We start from the raw sequence: 19,113 nt of genomic DNA, 5'->3' as shown, positions 1-19,113 counted from the left end.
TATTTTAACTTGGAAATCAAAGAGTAAAATATGCTAAACCATTTTTAAACACAATACTTTCTAAAAATGAAACATTTTCAACAACAACTCATCAACATCATAAACTTTCAAGAATAAAACACAAACTTTTTCTTAAACACATTAAAGGTTCCTTTGATGTTAAAATCATCACCTTTAAACATATTTAAATACTAACAATAATTTCTAATATTTCCAAACAAATAACTCATCTAACCTTGTCCAACTATATAGTTTTTCCATCTAAGAACAAGGAAGAAATTTCAAGATTTATAAAAGCCAAAAACTATATAAAGGTTCATATGATTTTATTATCCTCCCCTTTAGTTATGCTTTCGTAAAATACTTAAAGAACAAATATAAACTCTACTTTATGAACAACATAATAAAAGCTCATAACTTTCTATGAAATATGAGAAGATGATGAAAAAGAGAAAATAAAAGACTATCTTAGTTTGTATAGGAAATTTAGTATAAAATGAGAGAATGGGGTGAGGTATTTATAGGAGAGTCTCACCCTCATCAAATCAGAAAATTTAATGCAAAGTAAGTAGATTTAGACTAGCATAGGTGATGTGTCTAATGGTGGGAGAGTGAGAGGATTTGTTGAGTGATTTAGGGGATTTTGTGTAAGAGAATATGTATTTTTGCTTGTTTAACAAGCAAGCTTCTTACATGAAAGTGATGTGACATTCTCGATTAAACCATTCCCGAGTATTGTCAGCTAATACCCAGTCGGATAATAAAAATCTCCCAATTTCGGTTTACGGTTAGAATTTCGAAACACGGAATTTGGAGTGAAAAATAATTAGAAATGCGTTCTGGACAAACTTGATGTCTATCTTGACACGAAATAATATTTTGAAGCCAATGGCGCAATCAGAACTCGATTCTGAGGTACGAAACTCAAAAACACGTTATTGGGCCGAATTTGGACCCGACAGCAGCTCAAAAACTTTTCGTCATAGAAAATTACGAAAATTTGCCACAAAATAGGAAATCACAAAAAGACTAACACTCAAATACGATTTAGTCTAATTCAATACCGATTAATTTCTAAAATAAATCGTTGTTAAAATAAATAATTAATAAAACATACACAGAAAATTGACGGTGTTACATGAATCATTAAATGTGTGAACTGAAAGTTTGAAACAATGTTTCATTCTTTGAGATTTAATGAAATGATGTCGTTTTCCCTTGTTTTTAATGCAACAACTGGCCAGTTCAGTATCAATTCGGCCGGTTCATCAGTTTTGCAGAATATCGGTTAGTTTTAGTCAGCTTCCACCAGTTTTGATACATATCTAGTACAACAACTGTCTCGTACCAATATGAGGTCTGGTTCACAAATTTTCCGATCGAACCGAATGATACAGTCCAGTTTTATCAACACTAAAAGAAACTACCTTTTGAAATAACTCTTTCATGAGGACAAATTTTTAAAACTTGAAAGAACTATTATATTTTAGCCTTTATATCTTTGGAAATAACTTAAGATCCATTCAAACAAACATCTCCTAACCTTTCTTGCAACACGACAAAAACTCTAATTTAATCCAAGGAAAAATTTGAATGAGACATATGTACATAGAGACAATCAATAAATTTTTGATAACATATTAAAAGTTTAATGTTAATTAAAATTTACTCATAAATAGTAACACAAAAAAATATAAATATATATGTCTTCAAATATGACATGTTAGATATGTCTCCATACAAAATTTTCTCATCCAGCTTAAACTCTTGACGTGTCAAGATTGGCTAAGTTAGAGATGAGCTTTAATTTAAAACATTTCTATACCATCTTATCTTTTGTTGAGGTGTGTTGAAATATATTTTGAGGTTAATAATATATTGGGTTAGTAATTATTTTAAACTTATCTACTTTTTTGCATAATAAAAAACATTGTAAATTCAATTTTCATGATTAAAAAATATATATATGTGTAAAATAAATTAGTTAGTTAAGAGTCAGGTAAAGCTAAGTTAATTGTATTTTTTATTTTTTTATAGATATAATAGGTTGATTAATTTCTTTGAAATTCAATATTATTCTATTCATTTAATCAATAAAATACACCATCATTTTTTTTGTTCTGTAACTTCTAATATGATATTACAACAATATAATTATGTTTCAGTGTGATGTTTATCATGAAGCTTTCAATTTCCAACATGATGGCTTCCAATGCCTTGTCATCGTTTTAATAACAGAAACAACTACTCTTCAATAAAAATATTTGATAAGGTTGTGAAGATGTTCAGTTCAAAAGGGCATATTTCTTTTTGTATTGCGGGATTAAAGGAGATTGGGTGAGTTGAAGTTCTGCCACAATCTTTACTCCTCCTGATTGACTCATATTCTGAATCAAAGATTTAATGTCAGGGGTTGTGATTAGTGTGTGGAGATTGTGGTGCTTGATATGTTCACTTATCAGAAATTTGTATTTCATGGGATTTCTGTGACTTTCAATATGATTGAGCTTGCAATTCATTGCCTAAGGCCTAAATTGTTTGACCGGCAGGTTCACTTTCATATATTTTTTCCCTCTCAATTGTTCTTAATATTGTTAAGACAAATATTACATATATTTTATTATATTTTTCTCTATTTATTTTTGAGCAAAATTGCTCATATTCCAACATCTTTTTCTTTTATTATTATGTAGCAAAAATTGATCAATTTCATTATATTATTCTCTTGTTATTCTTGAGCAAAATTGTTCACATTTCATCATATTATTCTTTTGTTATTCTTGAACAAGTAATATTCATATTTCATCATATTATTGATTTCTCTCATTCTTTTGGCTAAGAAACTAAAATGATATTTTTGACCATTGTTATTCTTGAATAAGTATTCTTCATATTTCATCATATTTTAGATTTATCTCATTCTTTGGCCAATAAACCAATATGGTACTCTTGATCAATAATTTTCTAGATTTCTCTTAGTAAATTATATAGCAAAAATTAATTATTTCAGTTATCAAATAAGCAACTCGAGCTGAGCTGCAGTTCGTTAACTTCAACTGAGTTGTATTTGAATTAAAAAATAACTAATATTAAACTCGTTTTGACTTTCAAGCTAAGCAAATTCTTACGAAACCCACACTATTGTATCTCTAAATCCATGTATATCCACTTTCTTATGCTTGCTTTTGTTCCTCGCCAAGAAAATGTACACTATAAGTCTATAACTAAGAAAAACGTCACCTTATCATAAAAAACAAAACAAAAACAAACGTCACCTTCCTTCTAGCGATTCTTGTTGCCTAAGTTTCCAGGAATTCCCAGTCATCTATGGCTGCGCGCCACAAAAATATAATATCCATTGAATACAAACAAACAATTATGACTTAGAAAAATCACAATATATGTATATATAATATGACATGTAACAAGATATGGTCTATAATATAGGGTTCACGTGTCACTTATAATCACTTATGATATAACTAGTTAGGTTCTTACCCTCTAGTTTAATATTTCATTATCTAGTTTTTTCCATTTCCGTAGTCAAATACATCTCTTTAATTTCCTCCTTCTCTCTTTTTTCTAACCATAACCACTTTCCACGAAGTTTACCATCTTGATTATAACACTAGCCACCCTTATATAAAGGCCCCATAAGTGCAAGTTGAGCATTTTGTAATATTCTCTCATTATATTACATCACACACAACTTGTGGAACAAATAAATAAACATTTTTTTTCTCATCTTGTTGGTGCAATTAATAGTGATGAAGAACAAGAGGCAAAGTAGAAGGGACAAAAAAGAGATCAAAGTGACATATATTTCAAGTCCCATGAAGGTAAAGACAAGTGCTTCTAACTTCAGAGCACTTGTGCAAGAACTTACTGGACAAGACTCAAATGTTGCGGATACATTCATGCCCATAGAAGAAAATTGGGCTAATGATGAAAGAGTTAATAAAGACACAAATCAACGTTGGAGTGTGGATGTCACTGACCAGGGTTGTTTATCCGAGGAAACTATGTTGAAATATGGTAACATAGAGTTTCTTTCGAGTTCCTTGATGGAGTTGGAGCCATTAAATCAACACCTTCAATATCATGAATTGTTGAGCTTTGATGCGTCTTAAATTCATTATTCTATATATTAATTAATATATGTGTATGGAATTACGTGTTTGCTTATGTTTCAGTTTCTATAGTTCCTTATTAAACAATTATTGAATGAGCAAAATGTTCTTCTTTTACATCCAGATTATATATCTATGTTAGTTTTGTTGGGATGTAAGCACATATTGGACATTGATTTTATCTCATTTTGCCCCGGGTAAGAGTAATAATGAGTATATAGTCTATACGAGAGAGATTTTAAATTGGATGTATCATCACCTATTTAAATAAAGATATGCATCGTAACATTGTTCTCTTATATCTTTGAACCAAGCTTGAGGGTCATGTTTACATATCAAGCATATAATATAATCGATTTGATTTATATTTTTCACATTGGTCAATCACCTAATTTGAAATTTCCATACTTTCCATGTTGTATAGAACGACATTGCTAATACGTCCAATTTTAAATACCTATTTAATTTTAATTGATTAAAATCCAGATTTTACACTAATTTGTACAATCTAGTCGTAAAAAAGAAATAATTACGTGGGTAGGAAAGATGATCATGAGTGAGATTATTGTAGTGATCCTGAAGCAAAGGAAACGTGAAGGTGAATTAATTAATATATCCAAGAAGAAGATGATTAAGATGAAATTAGACATATGGTCAAGGATAAGACTTTTGCTTCACATGTGTTTCAATTTCAAGGAAATATGAATCAAGCTAATTATTTTGTTGATACTAAGAGTATTCTCTCACTTTTTGAATAAGAAATTAATTATTTTTTCGAATCTGTGATTGTCTCTTCCAACAAGTATTGCTCCAGGAATCAAACTCTTAATTTTTTTGTTTTTCTATGGATCTAGCTAATTATTTTAAAATAATAATTCTAACAACAAATCTACTAAATAACAAGAGTGCCACTCACCCTCACATTTATTGGTGCCTCTCCTGCATTTTTTATATTTGAAAAATAAATTCTCATAAATATATATGGTTGATTTTGGTCTCTACTTTATTATATTGTTTTGATTCTAGCTCATACTTATAATATGTCAATATCACAGTTAGTCACGTCTTTAATTAATTTGATGTACCACATTATCATTATAAATTAAAAACAGTTTGGTAATTCATTACAACCAAAACCCATAAAATATTATAGAAACCAAAAACGTATTCAATCAAACTTAATTTAAAGCAACATTATATTGCATAAAAATTAGACTATTTTTTTCTTTTATCTAATTAAGGTTATTGACCCCAAATAAGAGATATAAAATGCATAGGACAAAGGCTTTTACATTATCTGCTAGCCTTACAAGTTACAACATAACAAGCAAGTGTACATACATTATTATCCTTGTTGTCGCTATATGTGATAATGCTGTCTTTGTTGACATTAGAAAATGACTTACTCATGTGGTCTAAATCAAAACACTAGAATGTGTTCTCATAGTCAAAGTGTATCAAATTAAAGTATCAAAACGTTTACGTACTTTCAATCTTATAACAAAGTTTTCTCTATTCTCCACCCTTTAGATGTGATAGAGATACTAGGGGTGGTTAATGAATAGTTCAAGATTAATTATTATATTTCAAAAACATTACACTGTATGATTGGATTTTTAAGAAACCTATATAAATAAAAGAGTAAATACACATTTTAGTTCTTCATATTTTTGGACCTTACTAGTTTAATCATTCGAAAAAAGAAAACACCTAAAGTGGTCCCAAAAAATTTTAAATGTGAGTCAAATTAGTCATTTTAGCATGTTTTACAATATTTGATATGAACTAATTTGACCTCAAAAAGACTAATTTAATTCATAAATTTGAAAATTTTGGGACTATTTTAGATATTTTCTTTATTGAAGGACTAAACTGATAAGATCGAAAAATATGAATAACTAAAATGAGTATTTTCTAAATAAAATAAGTTTCATACGTAACTTAGTTACAAGTAGCTACACATAATTTCTAGTTCTAATTTTTCTGTCTGCTACATAAAAAAAGTATTGTCCGTTAATATAGGTAATAGACTGAATTAAGTTTTAACTTTTAAGTTCCAGTCAATAAGAATATCTTTAAAATAAAATTTCTGAATTTTTAAAAATTAATATACATATACACGTGATCTCCACATGTAGGTGAGTAATCGACTTGGTAGATGTGGCATTTTGCTTGTTTTTTAAGTGTGTCCTCTCATGTAAGGGATTAATTCGATATGTATGGTTGTTTTCTTAATAAATATTACTCACATATATCAATTTCTTAGACTTTTTTATCTTTTTAGAGATCTAATAGAATATTATACTACTAAATCAATTTTTTTGTTATCCATTTATGATTAAAAGACATAACCAAATCATCAAGAGACAAGTGTATAAGACATTTGAATTAAACAATATAATATTTGAGTATATTTAAAGACCTATTCCAAAGATATCCTCATTTATACCGACCTAAAACTCAATTAAAAATATACACTTTAATATATTTCTTATATGTATACATTTTGTTATGTGTGTTCTCTATTCACTATTCTTCCATTTTTAAGAAAGGTAAGTGGGCTTCAAGCCCAGTTGTTTACAGAAAGAAGGAGGAATATGAGAGTCATATTTTATATTTGTATTTTATCAAAAGTGAAAAATATCATTGACAGTACTAAAAAAATGTTATAATTCATATACATTAATTATATTTAAACGTCAATTATTATTAAAAATGAGTAAATGACTACTGAAAAATATATTGATATAGTAAGAAACTCTGACAGTATCATTGCATACATTTTTTGATAGACATTTGTGTATTAATCTATCTAAACAAGTGTTAATTCCTAAGAGCGACTCAAAAAATGATTAGTTTCTGACTCAAAAAAGTGAAGCAATACCGTACAAAAAATACCTTAACTATGGAAATGTGTTCAGAGCATGCATCTAAATGTAAATATAGTTTATTGAATTTAAGCATATGTATTATTACAAATCAGGAGAGAATATGTATCAAGTTTAACCAGTTAAATTATTTAGTTGGATCAAATAATATCAGATATAATTAATAATTATATATAAATGTAATTTTTTAGTAATTATACATAATTATATTAAAGTTAAACATTTACCAATTACCATCTTAAAAGAAGAAAATATAGCCTTGTTACATGCAATTAACATGAGAAAATGACATAGTGAAGCAAGTGCATAATATTCCCACACTCTCTTGAAAAAGCATCAGAAACAGAATCCTCACTACTAGAATACCATTGAATGAGTTTTCTATCCCCCTCTACAAATTTGAAATTATAAAAATAAAAAGTAAATGAGTAAAACACTGATACTATTAAAGCATTAGAAATTAAAAAAAGATTACTTATAAAAATAGTCCTCGGAGAGTGGAATATTTGTGCACATGAAGACATCTAGAGATTGGAATCATCCATCTGTCTCTCTATCTCTTTCTCTCTCCTCTTTCTCTCTCTTTTCTTGTTCCTTTACTTCACTCCAATAATCCAATAAATAAATAACATTATACATAGTTGAAATTAGTCACTTATACCATCATCACTCATTGTCATCATCAGAATTCCAAGGTGCTTTTGCTTCATTTTTTGCTATATAGTTTACTGAATTTTACTGCTACTGTGGCTAGCTGATTTTGATCTTGTTGAGCTTGGATTTTGTGATTTTTATTCATCTGGGCATGCGAGAGTAACTGGGTTGGTTTCAAAATGTATTTTTTCTTCTCAAAGTGTGGCGCTTTGACTTTCTAGTGCTCCTTTTTTTGTGTGTCATTGTCTTGGTCCGTGAATTTGGCTTTGGAGTACACATGTTGGTGTATTTTGCTCACATACTTACATGAGTCCCTGAAATTTAGGTTATTTGTTTTTTATACAAGTTTGTAATTTTTGTTTTTCTACCTCTATGATATGATTTGAACTCATTTCATGCTTTCCAAGGTTGCAATTTATATTTTGTTTGGGGTTAGTTTGTTGTGGTTTGCACTTTGCACTGTGTTTGTTTTCTTGTGTTGTTTTACTTTCTATTATTCTGAGGGTTATTTAGTTGTTGGTTTGAAGTTCTATGTTTACTGAGGCAACTGTTTTGTTCTTCAACTTGTCATTTGTTTTTTTTTTTAAATATTTTGTTGGGCATTAGAGAATTGAGGATATGATGGTGGCTATGATGTATGGGGAGTAGAACTCGGGTTGGTGTTGAAGATGAGAAGGGAGCGCAAAGAGGGATGCCTAGCTTCGATTCTCAGTTACCCATTTCAAGTCTATGGTATATTTCCTTTTGCTGAATTTTTGTTGTCAATGTTGGTTTTGGTTCGTAGTTATAGTTCTTTATCGTGTTTCTTAGCCCAGTGGTGCAAGCAGACTTTCTTTCCTTTTTATATTAAGATGATTCTTAGCTCTTTAATGTTACATTAGGATGGTATAAGGAATATGTAGAACACTGACTTTCATTGTTACTAGGTATCTTTTTCTTAATAAGTAATAGATACTAAAGGTTTTGTTATACTTTACGGTTTGCTTGAATAAATCTAAAACCAGTTATGATCAAAATGGACTTATACCCTTCTAATTGGAGATAAGCATCTCTCTTCTCCCTTGTGAATGTGGGTTTCAATTCAAGATTCTCGGGGCTATGCCTAGATACTATTTTAGCAATCTGCCTTGCTACTGCATTCAGAGATGTAGCACGGTTGCCCTAGGTTTAAAGTGATACGTTTCTGCTTCAGCTGGGTAGGCTGAACCATGCCAATTGTTCCATTTCCAATTTCCGTTATGGGTAGGGTATAATAGGTTCATTAGTTAACATCAGTATAATACGTTTTGATAGACTAAATGTACTGCGTCATGAGTACAAACTTATCTACCCTTTGTTTATTTCTTTATAAGAATCAACACTTTGTTTATCTTTAAAAGTAGTCCAGCACTGGCCCCTTTTATGAAATTAGTTGTAGAGTTTTAATAGAAGCATTACATAAATACTTGAAGCCTTCACAGTTTTTTTTTAAATGGTGCACTATTTATTAGCTTAAAGTACTGATGATATTACCAAACTTCTCATTTACTACTTTGTCAAATATCCTAACAATACCTTATGTGTTTCTAGAGCATCCGTCATTTCCCCTTCTACTAGTAGTCTAGTAATACCACCAGATGTATAATCTTTTACTTCAAATCCTTCTTCTTTCGCAAGTGTCAATGTCTTCCTTTCGGTGGATGGATAAGCTTTGCACTTCAAAGTGTTCCTTTCTAGGTTAGACTTTATTGTGTTGAAAATTCTGCATGACATCTTAAGAAAGTTTGTCCTAATGTAGCACTTGATTGAAATAAAGTATCTTTGAGTAAACTATTTCACATACAGAAGAGAATGTTTTGTTTTGAGGAATTGATGAATCAAAACATGATATAATTTGGTGGAGAGCAACGAAAATTAGTAGAACTTACACAACTATTTTTTGTAAATGCATTTGCACTAGTTGTAAGATCATGACTGTACTATTGTACTATTGTGCAATATAGAGAAATAGATATTTGGATAGAAATTCGGCATGGTGTATATTATGTGCTGGTTTGTTACTTAGGCATGTTTTCATGTGGTTAAGGGGTCTCATTTGTAATCCTTGAACCAATTATCGGCCAATCATTATCTTGCGGACTCACAGGCAGATGATTTGTTCTCTCTTTTGATATGTAGACTAAGGATAAAAAGAAACTTAGTCTGGATACTTTTAAGGTAAAAAGAGAGAGTCATAAATTGGATTTGAAAACCTGATCCTATGTTTTTACTTTTTATTTTTGCATCTATCAACTTATAGTCAACTTCGGTTTTATGTGGATTTTCTCTAAAATCAAACATATGGACTAAGTTTTGTTAGCCTAATTCTGACGAAGTATGGTTTTCAGCTACACAGAGGAGACTGCAATCAATACTTTTCATGTTTCTGACTTTGGAGCATTTGACCAATCATATCGCTTAGAGAATGTCGTTGACCTGAGTGGAAGTAAGTATTCCTTTGATCTAACATGGTGAAGTTTACATGTAACAAGCATACAAGGGTATATTGTGTTATAACTTGTCATGGTGCATCAAATTATCTTTTCAGGACTATTTCTTCTTTATATGTTCAAATGATGTTTAATTATCATTTATTAAAAAAAAGGAAAACTAGGGAACTACGCAATGATTACTCTTTGCGTGCTGTCAGTACATAACTACTCATTGATTGTTTGCCAAAGATTGCATTAAGAGAAAGGAATAATTGTCCGGACATGGACTTACCCATTCACTAATGTGTGCATGATGTTACTCTTGGCTAAACTGCTAAATATAGATGTCTATAATCTTACCAATTTTTTAATTATTGTTAACAAATATAAGCCTTTTTCCGGCTTTTCCATCTCTAATGATTTTTCCTGATACATGATTCAGATTCAATTTATAACTCACTAAAAGTAAGTAGACAAACAATTTCTCCAACTCCTGTTCACATTGGTACTCTTGATAAGGTGAGTTTTTATAGTTATTTTCATCTAATGAACTTCCAAATGTGGTAAACATGGTGAGTCTTACCTGGCTACATTATGTCTCATTTCAACTTTTCTTTCTTTTTCTCTTTAAATTAGTTGCCACCTTCACTTGATAAAAACCCATTGACGAACCAAACAGAGCCACATAGGTTGCAATTTCAACAGGAAAAGGTTCAATCGTCAAACCCTGTCACCATATTAGTTGGTAATACGGAAAATCAGGAAGAGTCTGCCATGGCTGATGGCAGTCCCAGGACTGATATTTCTACAGATGCTGACACTGATGACAAGAATCAACGGGTGATGTTTCTTTACCTTCCATGCTATTTTATCCCTTGATGTTCAATCGATAATATCCTAAGGCCCTATCCTAAATTTGCACAGTAGTTTAGGTGGAACTTGTTTCCAATAATCAAATTGCATGATTGATCTAAATCTAAATAGTATTCAAACATAATGCATGAACAGAAGTCTTTCTGTGTCTGTTCCGTAATCAGAGTAGAATTGTTAGTGGATATCCTTGAAAATCTAACATTTGATGCATGCTGAATTTGCAGTTTGATAGAAGTCAAGCTCTTGTTGGTGCGGCTTCTGACTCCAGCGACAGAACAAGGGAAAAAACAGACCAGAAGGTTAAATATATTTTAAAATTTATTGTGTGGGTAATTAATATTAAAATATATATAGTTTTTGTTACATGATGATTAATTTTCTCATTATTATTGCAGAGTCTCCGTAGGCTTGCGCAGAATCGTGAGGCAGCAAGGAAAAGTCGGTTGAGAAAGAAAGTAGGAATCATATATGCTTGTTTTCTTGGTTAATATTTATTCTTATAAGTGTGTATATATTTTGTTTCCCACATAAATATTGCTACAGACTACAGTATCATAATAACTTAAAGGCGCATGTTGATTTTTAGTTGGTATAATATGGAAGGGAAAATTGATAGAGGATGTCTAATTCTAATTTTCACTGTTCCATATCACATGAGTTGCTTGCTTTTAAGTACTAAACAAAATTTAAGTACAATATGAATAATACAATTCTGCACTGGCTTATTGTTATGAATTTGTATCATTAATAAAACTAGTCTTTAAAACTTGGATTGTTCTATCCATTTGATGTGATGTAATTATCTAAATAGCTCATAACATAAAGTACAGAAATAAAATTTGCTATTTTTTAATGTACAAACTTTATTCTCTCCCATATTTTCTGGTCTTCTGATTCCACTACGTAGCCGACCCACCTATTGAGATTAAGGCTTGGTTGTTGTCGTTGTTCCAATTCCAGTATATAGAGCGTGAGCCTCTGTGTAACAGTAAGGTTGCTGCTTAGTGATCTAAAGGCCACATGTTCAAATCCTGGAATCAGTCTCTCTGCTTGTGGGGTAACGATACGTACATCTATCCTCCCCAAACCCGACAGGGGGAATCCTCGTGCACCAAACCACCCTGATTTTTCCTTCTAACCAAGATGGTTTTGTAGATCAATGTTCTCTGTGTACCGTGCTCAATGATATTTGTGGATTTGACAAAAATTGTTTTGAGAAACTGGTTCAGACATATTATGCCATCTCCTTTGTTTTCGTACTTTTTAATCTGGCCTATGACAGCATGAGTAAATATGTGTGCTATCAACTATACTTTCTATAATCTGGAGTACTGGAAATTTGTTTTCTTGGTTTTTGTAAGTTTGAAATGGGTATATTGATAAGAAAAGAATTCTGTCGAGAAAACCAAAATGAGGCTTTCCTCCTTTTGTTGTTATATCTTTGTTTGTTAGAGAGCTACTCTTATTTTAATCCAATGATTGTTATGTAGTATAATCCAATGATTCCCTTATAATGTTTAACTTCGCCATCTATATTTGTAAGAAATAATCATGTTCATGTGGCTTTTTTACGTAGGCCTATGTCCAACAGCTGGAAAGTAGTCGTTTGAAGCTGACCCAACTAGAGCAAGAGCTTCAGAGAGCTAGGCAGCAGGTGAGATTTAGTTAAGTCTTGCAACAAGAGTGCCTCAATTCTCTCTTTCTCTCCCGTTCATTTTTTTGCAAGACACATTTCCTTGGCAGTCATGTTCAATTTTAAACCAAAATCTTTTGTTTCTTTCTGTAGGGAGTCTTCATATCAAGCTCGGGTGATCAAGCACATTCAATGAGTGGAAATGGTATCTTGTTTCTAAAACATGTTGCTCATTCCAATAGTTGCATAATTGGTGTCTATTACGTTGTAACAAGTTTCAGTAAGCATTTGATTTCCATACTGTTACGTTAGCTTTTCCATAGGCATTAATACATTGTTTTACAGGGGCAATGCAGTTTGATGCTGAATATGCAAGGTGGCTGGAAGAGCAGAATCGACAAATTAATGAGCTAAGAGCAGCTGTAAATTCTCACGCAAGTGATACCGAACTCCGTATGGTTATTGATAGTATATTGGCACATTATGATGAGATCTTTAGGCTGAAAGGTATTGCAGCTAAGGCTGATGTTTTCCATTTGTTGTCTGGTATGTGGAAAACACCCGCCGAGAGGTGTTTTTTGTGGCTAGGTGGTTTTCGGTCATCCGAAGTCCTCAAGGTAAGCTTTTGCTATTCCTTTCTTTCTGGTTCTCATGGTTTACCGAAAGGTATAAGGGGTTTTCCTGAGCACTATGATTTCCTTGTAACATAGAGAGTAATTATATCTTTTAAGATTTTGTGATCATTAATTTATTATAAGATGGATGCTATATAACCGATAATTTTGAGAAAGAGAAGTAAATAAGTAATTATACACACTGCTAGTTGCTGCCTCGTATTGCTGGTTGATCAATAATCTAAATGAATAATGTCAGTATTATATAAAAGAAAGTTTAGTAAGACTTACTAATAGGTTTTTGGTATGCTGTTTCTGATGACACTGGGGTTGTAGCTGTGAGGTTTGACCTTTCTTGGAATAAGCATGGAGTTAGACTTACTTGTGACCCACACACTAATGATAATGGTTTGGTGGGAGAAAGTACAATAACGAATATGCTGTATTTTTTCTTTTCTCTTCCTAGAACATGGCATTCCTTTTTATCTATAAAATTTGACTATCTCACTCCACCTACTAACCACACAAATAACTTACTCGCTTCCGGTCTACTAACCCGAGTGCCTAACACTACTTGTGTCTGCTTATTCTCTTTAACTATATTTTGCCTTCGTCAACTTTGGTAATTTTATAACCAAACTTTTAATAATCTTTTTCAGTTGCACATATATCTATGTTATTTTTAAGATATAACTTCAATATGAACCTTTTTTTTGTTGCATTAACACTTGCATGGTTTTGAAAAAATAGGTAAATTCCACTTTCTGCTAGTACTTAAGTAATTTTGTAGTTCAAAATCAACTGAACCCTAAATCTGACTTACGGGAGCCAAGTGTAAGAAGAAAAGGAAAAAAATAATATCTCATGGTATATTGGTAAATAGCTAAACAGCACTGATACAGAGGTAAAACCCGAAATATCTGTACTGTTAATGTTCTTAATACTCAATTTACTCATGGTAATGCGTATATATGATTTGTAAGTTTTTATGGAACTTCTTGTATCCATATTTCTCATAATTTCAATGTAACCAACTTTTTATTCCCAAGGTGTTGAGTCATTTTCTAATTTCTTTACCTTCGGCCCCGTGCGGTTGCAGCTTCTGGTAAATCAATTGGAGCCTCTCACGGAGCAGCAGGTGGTGGGTATCACCAACTTGCAGCAATCATCACAGCAAGCAGAAGATGCATTATCTCAGGGAATGGATGCATTACAACAGTCCCTTGCCGAGACATTGTCTACTGGATCACAAAACTCATCCGGTTCATCAGGGAATGTGGCAAATTACATGGGTCAAATGGCAATGGCCATGGGTAAGCTAGGGACGCTTGAAGGGTTTATTCGGCAGGTAAACTTTGCTTACTCACTTGTATGGAATTAGTTTGCTACACTTTGTGTGAATAGTTGAAGATCCTTTTAGTCCAACTTACAATTCCTAATATACAACTTGAATTAATAATAACTTTCTTGCTCCAACCAAATAGAAACTCCCCTCTTTGCATAATTTCTTTTGGAATGGTAGAAATGGATGTGATTTTGAATTGTTATAAAAAATTCTGGGACTAGTCTACAGTATAATTTTCACTAGCATGTGTCATTTGCCACAAGCTATATAGCACTGATACTTCAAAATGGTGGATCAGATACTTCACACTTTTTAAGATACTTTTCCTTTATGTCTTTGAATTATATTTTTTAATTTTTTGCATGTCAACCTATATCTGAATTCATGTCAATTTAGCTTCACTAACCACTTCTGCAAGGATCATTTGCATGCCATGTATAACAAATTTTGGTCCATTTTACCCTCCCCCACCCCCCTTAAAAAAAGGGCAGCAGCCCTGTGCGTGAGACTTCCATTTAATGAGAGGGTAGATGCACACAGCCTTATTCCCGTAAGCGGAGAGGTTGTTTTCAGTATTTGATCCTGTAACCTCATAGTCACTATGCAACAATCTTACTATTGTGTCAAACTCACCCTCCCCTTAAAAAATGGACGGGCAAAATTTTCTTGTAAACAGCATTTATGTCATATTGGTTACTGAATGTCTTCATTTCTATGTGGCTATTATGATTATTAGGCTGATAATCTGCGCCAGCAAACTCTCCAGCAAATGCACCGTATACTGACAACTCGCCAATCGGCTCGTGCACTCCTTGCGATACATGACTATTTTTCGCGGCTACGTGCTCTCAGTTCGCTCTGGCTTGCCCGCCCAAGAGATTGATGGGTGTGATAAATAGTCTGTTACAAAATAATTTAATAGGTCCTTCACCACCAATACTTTCATTGTAGTTGGTACTCTTAACAAGTTTTCTTGTGTGTAATGTAGTCTTTGTATCACTGATATTAGTGTTTCATTGAGTAAAAGTCTAGAAATTAAATTTGTGACAAGCAGTATGGTAATATTGTCCTTTGTAATTGTTGAAGGGCTATTTGTTTCATACAAAAAATAGTTGGGATATATGATAAATTTTAATGGTTAGTTCAGTTGTCTCAATTATATGCATTTGTCTCATCTAACATAGCCTATGATATTCTGCTTGTTCATTGTGGTCACTGATAGATGAAACGTTTAGATTTATATTATATTTTATATATAACCTTCCACTGGTCTATAAATATATCTTATGATAGAGATAGAAAGAGAGAGAATTATTATAAATAGAAGACCATTGTAGCTGCATTTCTGAGAGGGCCTAATTATCATTAGAAATTGGAGCCTTGTAGGTTGCCCTCTCTTTCACAGCATCCCCCTTTTCCTATATACTATTTTTTATCATTCTTATTCATTTTATATTTTATTCATTTAGAAACCCAATATACATTTAAATATAAATTCAGTTATATCCTTATTTATTACACATCTTTTCCACTTCATCTTTTTCTATTTCTCATTACTATAATTTCCAAGGTGAATGGAATGAAATTATTGTTGTCAAATTGTATCTATTTTTTATATTATTCAATAATTTCTTAATATATATCCTTAGATATAAAAAATATGGATAAATACTAACTTTTTTGGTGTCTTTCTTCACAAGTGAAACTGTAGGGAAATGAAATGTCAGAATGTACAATAAACAGCTTAGTAGAACCGCTTGCACAGTGCATACTGTAGTGACATAATATCATGGCATTTACTCATAATACATTTTCTCTAACGTGCTGTGCCAATTACTACTTGCAATTAGGTCAAATAGTATATAATACATGATAATCTTTGAAGCAGGAAACACAAGTGCACAATGAACAAAACATCACTTCCTTAATATTAAGCCAGGAAGAAACAAATAATACATCAGTTTGATCTGAAATAAAAGTGACTTCACCAATAGTATTGACATACAAAACTGTCAGTGATTCTTTATTTGAGCAAACAGAGAACTAATGATCAAACTTCAAAAGTAATTGGTTTCATAGAAATTCCTTAGAAAAGTAGTGGTGCCCTGGTTTTTTATGCCCAATTCCTCCTGCTCAAATGCACGGCGACCAACTACATACTGACCAATAATATGGTGCCTCTGCTTTGAATGCTCCACAACATTCCTCAGCTCTTCCATCCCCTTGAAGATAAGCATATCAATCACCTGGAAGTCCACAAATATTAGTGATAATGATAAAACCATGTTTCAGAGCTAAAATCATTTAGCCTTTACTGAAGCATCTTATTAATACATCGTTGAAGTCTTTGAATGTATTTACTGCCCTTGATGTATTACAACGATGACATACTGAACCATCATTTTGCCTTTAATGAAGCATCTTATTTTGAATGTATTTGCTGCCCTTTTGCATGAAAGGGAAGGGACACTGAATTTGAACTCAAGCACAAAAAAACATGAATACATGCTTGGAAGTTTCATCATGTGTAAGACCCGAGAAAGAACCATGACAATCTTCAGAAAACTCTAGAATATTACATAAAAAAATACACGCGAGTTTGAAAAGATATATGCTGACATACAAAAAGACAGCAACAATTAGCAGATGTATAGCTATAGCAAAATTCAGCATGCCAATAAACAAGAGAAAAAACAGAAAACTAAAAAAAGATTGTTTCACCACCACCAAAGGACATCTTAACACGAGTTTGGAAATATTTAATACGATTGAACCAAATTACTCACTTGTCACACAAAATTTGGTCCCTTGTTGCAACCAGGAAAACCCAAAAAATTGGTGCAAGTCCAAAAACTTGGAAGCTTAATTGGATTACAGATCAGTAAAACAATGCCTATCTTTTCCATATCATTATATCATAACATATAAATTATACTTACACAGTTAGACTCTTAAAAAACTCTTCTAAAGTAAGTGTGTGTGTGTGTGTCAAATAAGCAAGGGTATATCCACCCTTCATTTAATCTTAAAAGGACTTAAAAATTTAACCCAATAATAATCTAAGGGTTGAAACACCTTTGCTCGCTTTACTCATAAGTTCACTTTAGGGGAGTCTTATCCCCTACAAACTCGGCACAACAATAAGGTTATTGCTTAGTAACCATGAGGTCACGGATTAAAATCCAGGAAACAACCTCTCCGCTTGTGAGGTAAGGCTGCGTGTATCTATCCTCCCTATACTCAATAGGTGGGAGCCTTGTGCACTAGGCTACCCTTTCTAGTAAATCCTAAATACCAAATTGGTGAATTGTAACATAAACTATTAGAAAAAGGATTTCACAAGCTTGACTACCCATTTGAAACTTTCTGTATTTGACTAAAAATACCTGCTGAATGCTGATACTGTGCCCAAAAAAATGCCCTCAGTACAATTCATTATCACAACAAATGCAATGACTGAAGAACATTAAATAACCTAAACAAGACTATTAGTTCATACAGAGTGTTTTAAGCACCCGAAGCCAAACATGGCTTCGAAGAACTCTATTGATAAAAGTTGCTTCCTGTACTAGTTAACATTTATCAGAATATCCATTCAAACCACCAAACAAACTTCCTTCTTTAACAATAGCTATTTGTTTCAAAGCATTTTCTCTTTAAACTTTAATCAAGCATGTTGGAGATGCTCTTAGGAAGACCCATACAAGGGAACTGAAAACCATTTAGGGCCTCTTCCTTTAGGCTTAAAAAAGTGATTCTACAATAAAGCCATTTCTCGAGAAGCTAAAACTATAGCTTTCTCATCAAAACTCTTTTTCTCTTCTCAGAAGCGATTTTTTAATCAAAAAAATCATTTTTTTGTGTGTTAATGAAGCTTAAACAAACAGACCCTAAATTTGCATCACAATTTCAATAATTAGCTCTACCAAACCCTAATAAAAAAATATTGTAAACCAAAATTGTAATAAACCCCACAAAAAAGATCCAATTTTGAAATCCCCCAATAATAAAACGAAATTGAAAATGAAAATTAAAAAAAAAGAAGTCGAATTACAATTACAATTAGTTTTATAAAAAGAGATTCACCTTAGGGTCGGTGACGTGGGTATTCTTGCGGATCTGATAGGAGATAAAAGAACGAAGCTCAGAGACTTTAACGACGTCGTATAGATTATAGATTTCCATGACAGAGGGTAAGGATCTGCAAGCTTCTCTGAAGAAATCGAATACACGGTGCTTCGCTTCATCCAAACTCGCTGAGTTGGGTGGAACCTTCACGTTTCTAAGCGCACTACTCGCCATTTCAAATGAAAACTCACTCACCGAGTCACCAAAACAAACTCGGATGGAAGTGTTGATTGTGAATTGTGGGTTAGATGGAAGAGGTAGAAAACGCGATTGTGGGGAACACGGGCCGACGGCGTCGTTTTAATGCCATGTATGGGACCCACATGCGTTTATTTGGAATTATTTGTTAATAAAAAAATGTAATACTATGCACACCGAGGATTACACACTCAATATAT

At 32.2% G+C, this 19,113-nt stretch overlaps 3 protein-coding genes and 1 long non-coding RNA gene across 6 annotated transcripts; 3 read left to right on the top strand and 1 right to left on the bottom strand.

Moving 5' to 3' along the window:
- Positions 1-3,767: 3,767 nt before the first annotated feature.
- Positions 3,768-4,130, top strand: LOC109341309. The gene has a single exon (XM_019579184.1). The coding sequence runs from the start codon at positions 3,768-3,770 to the stop codon at positions 4,128-4,130; it is 363 nt and encodes a 120-aa protein (XP_019434729.1).
- Positions 4,131-7,534: 3,404 nt separating this feature from the next.
- LOC109341313 (transcription factor TGA2.2-like) lies at positions 7,535-15,743 on the top strand. Of its 3 annotated transcripts, none has more exons than XM_019579191.1 (12): positions 7,535-7,712; positions 8,272-8,404; positions 10,039-10,136; positions 10,556-10,641; positions 10,759-10,962; positions 11,220-11,294; positions 11,391-11,450; positions 12,572-12,649; positions 12,782-12,833; positions 12,974-13,245; positions 14,342-14,590; positions 15,324-15,743. In XM_019579191.1, exons 2-12 carry the CDS (start codon positions 8,310-8,312, stop codon positions 15,468-15,470), a joined length of 1,416 nt encoding a protein of 471 aa, XP_019434736.1. In that variant the 5' UTR covers positions 7,535-7,712; positions 8,272-8,309; the 3' UTR covers positions 15,471-15,743. The 3 variants fall into 3 exon arrangements, with proteins under 3 accessions (XP_019434736.1, XP_019434737.1, XP_019434735.1); XM_019579192.1 differs by having other exon boundaries at positions 7,535-7,713; positions 8,279-8,404; positions 10,565-10,641; XM_019579190.1 differs by having other exon boundaries at positions 7,535-7,713; positions 8,279-8,404.
- A 670-nt stretch (positions 15,744-16,413) lies between these two features.
- Positions 16,414-18,980, bottom strand: LOC109341315 (NADH dehydrogenase [ubiquinone] 1 alpha subcomplex subunit 6). Its single transcript, XM_019579193.1, has 2 exons — positions 18,674-18,980; positions 16,414-16,833 (listed from the first exon to the last, which is right to left on the bottom strand). The coding sequence occupies exons 1-2, from the start codon at positions 18,887-18,889 to the stop codon at positions 16,645-16,647; spliced, it is 405 nt and encodes a 134-aa protein (XP_019434738.1). The 5' UTR covers positions 18,890-18,980; the 3' UTR covers positions 16,414-16,644.
- Positions 17,162-18,098, top strand: LOC109341316. Its single transcript, XR_002106929.1, has 2 exons — positions 17,162-17,808; positions 17,842-18,098. It is a non-coding gene; the product is annotated as an uncharacterized LOC109341316 (long non-coding RNA).
- Positions 18,981-19,113: the final 133 nt, after the last annotated feature.

This window comes from Lupinus angustifolius, unplaced genomic scaffold (assembly GCF_001865875.1).
Source record: "Lupinus angustifolius cultivar Tanjil unplaced genomic scaffold, LupAngTanjil_v1.0 Scaffold_428, whole genome shotgun sequence".
NCBI lineage: Eukaryota > Viridiplantae > Streptophyta > Magnoliopsida > Fabales > Fabaceae > Lupinus > Lupinus angustifolius.
This window is presented reverse-complemented; position numbering and strand designations above follow the sequence as displayed.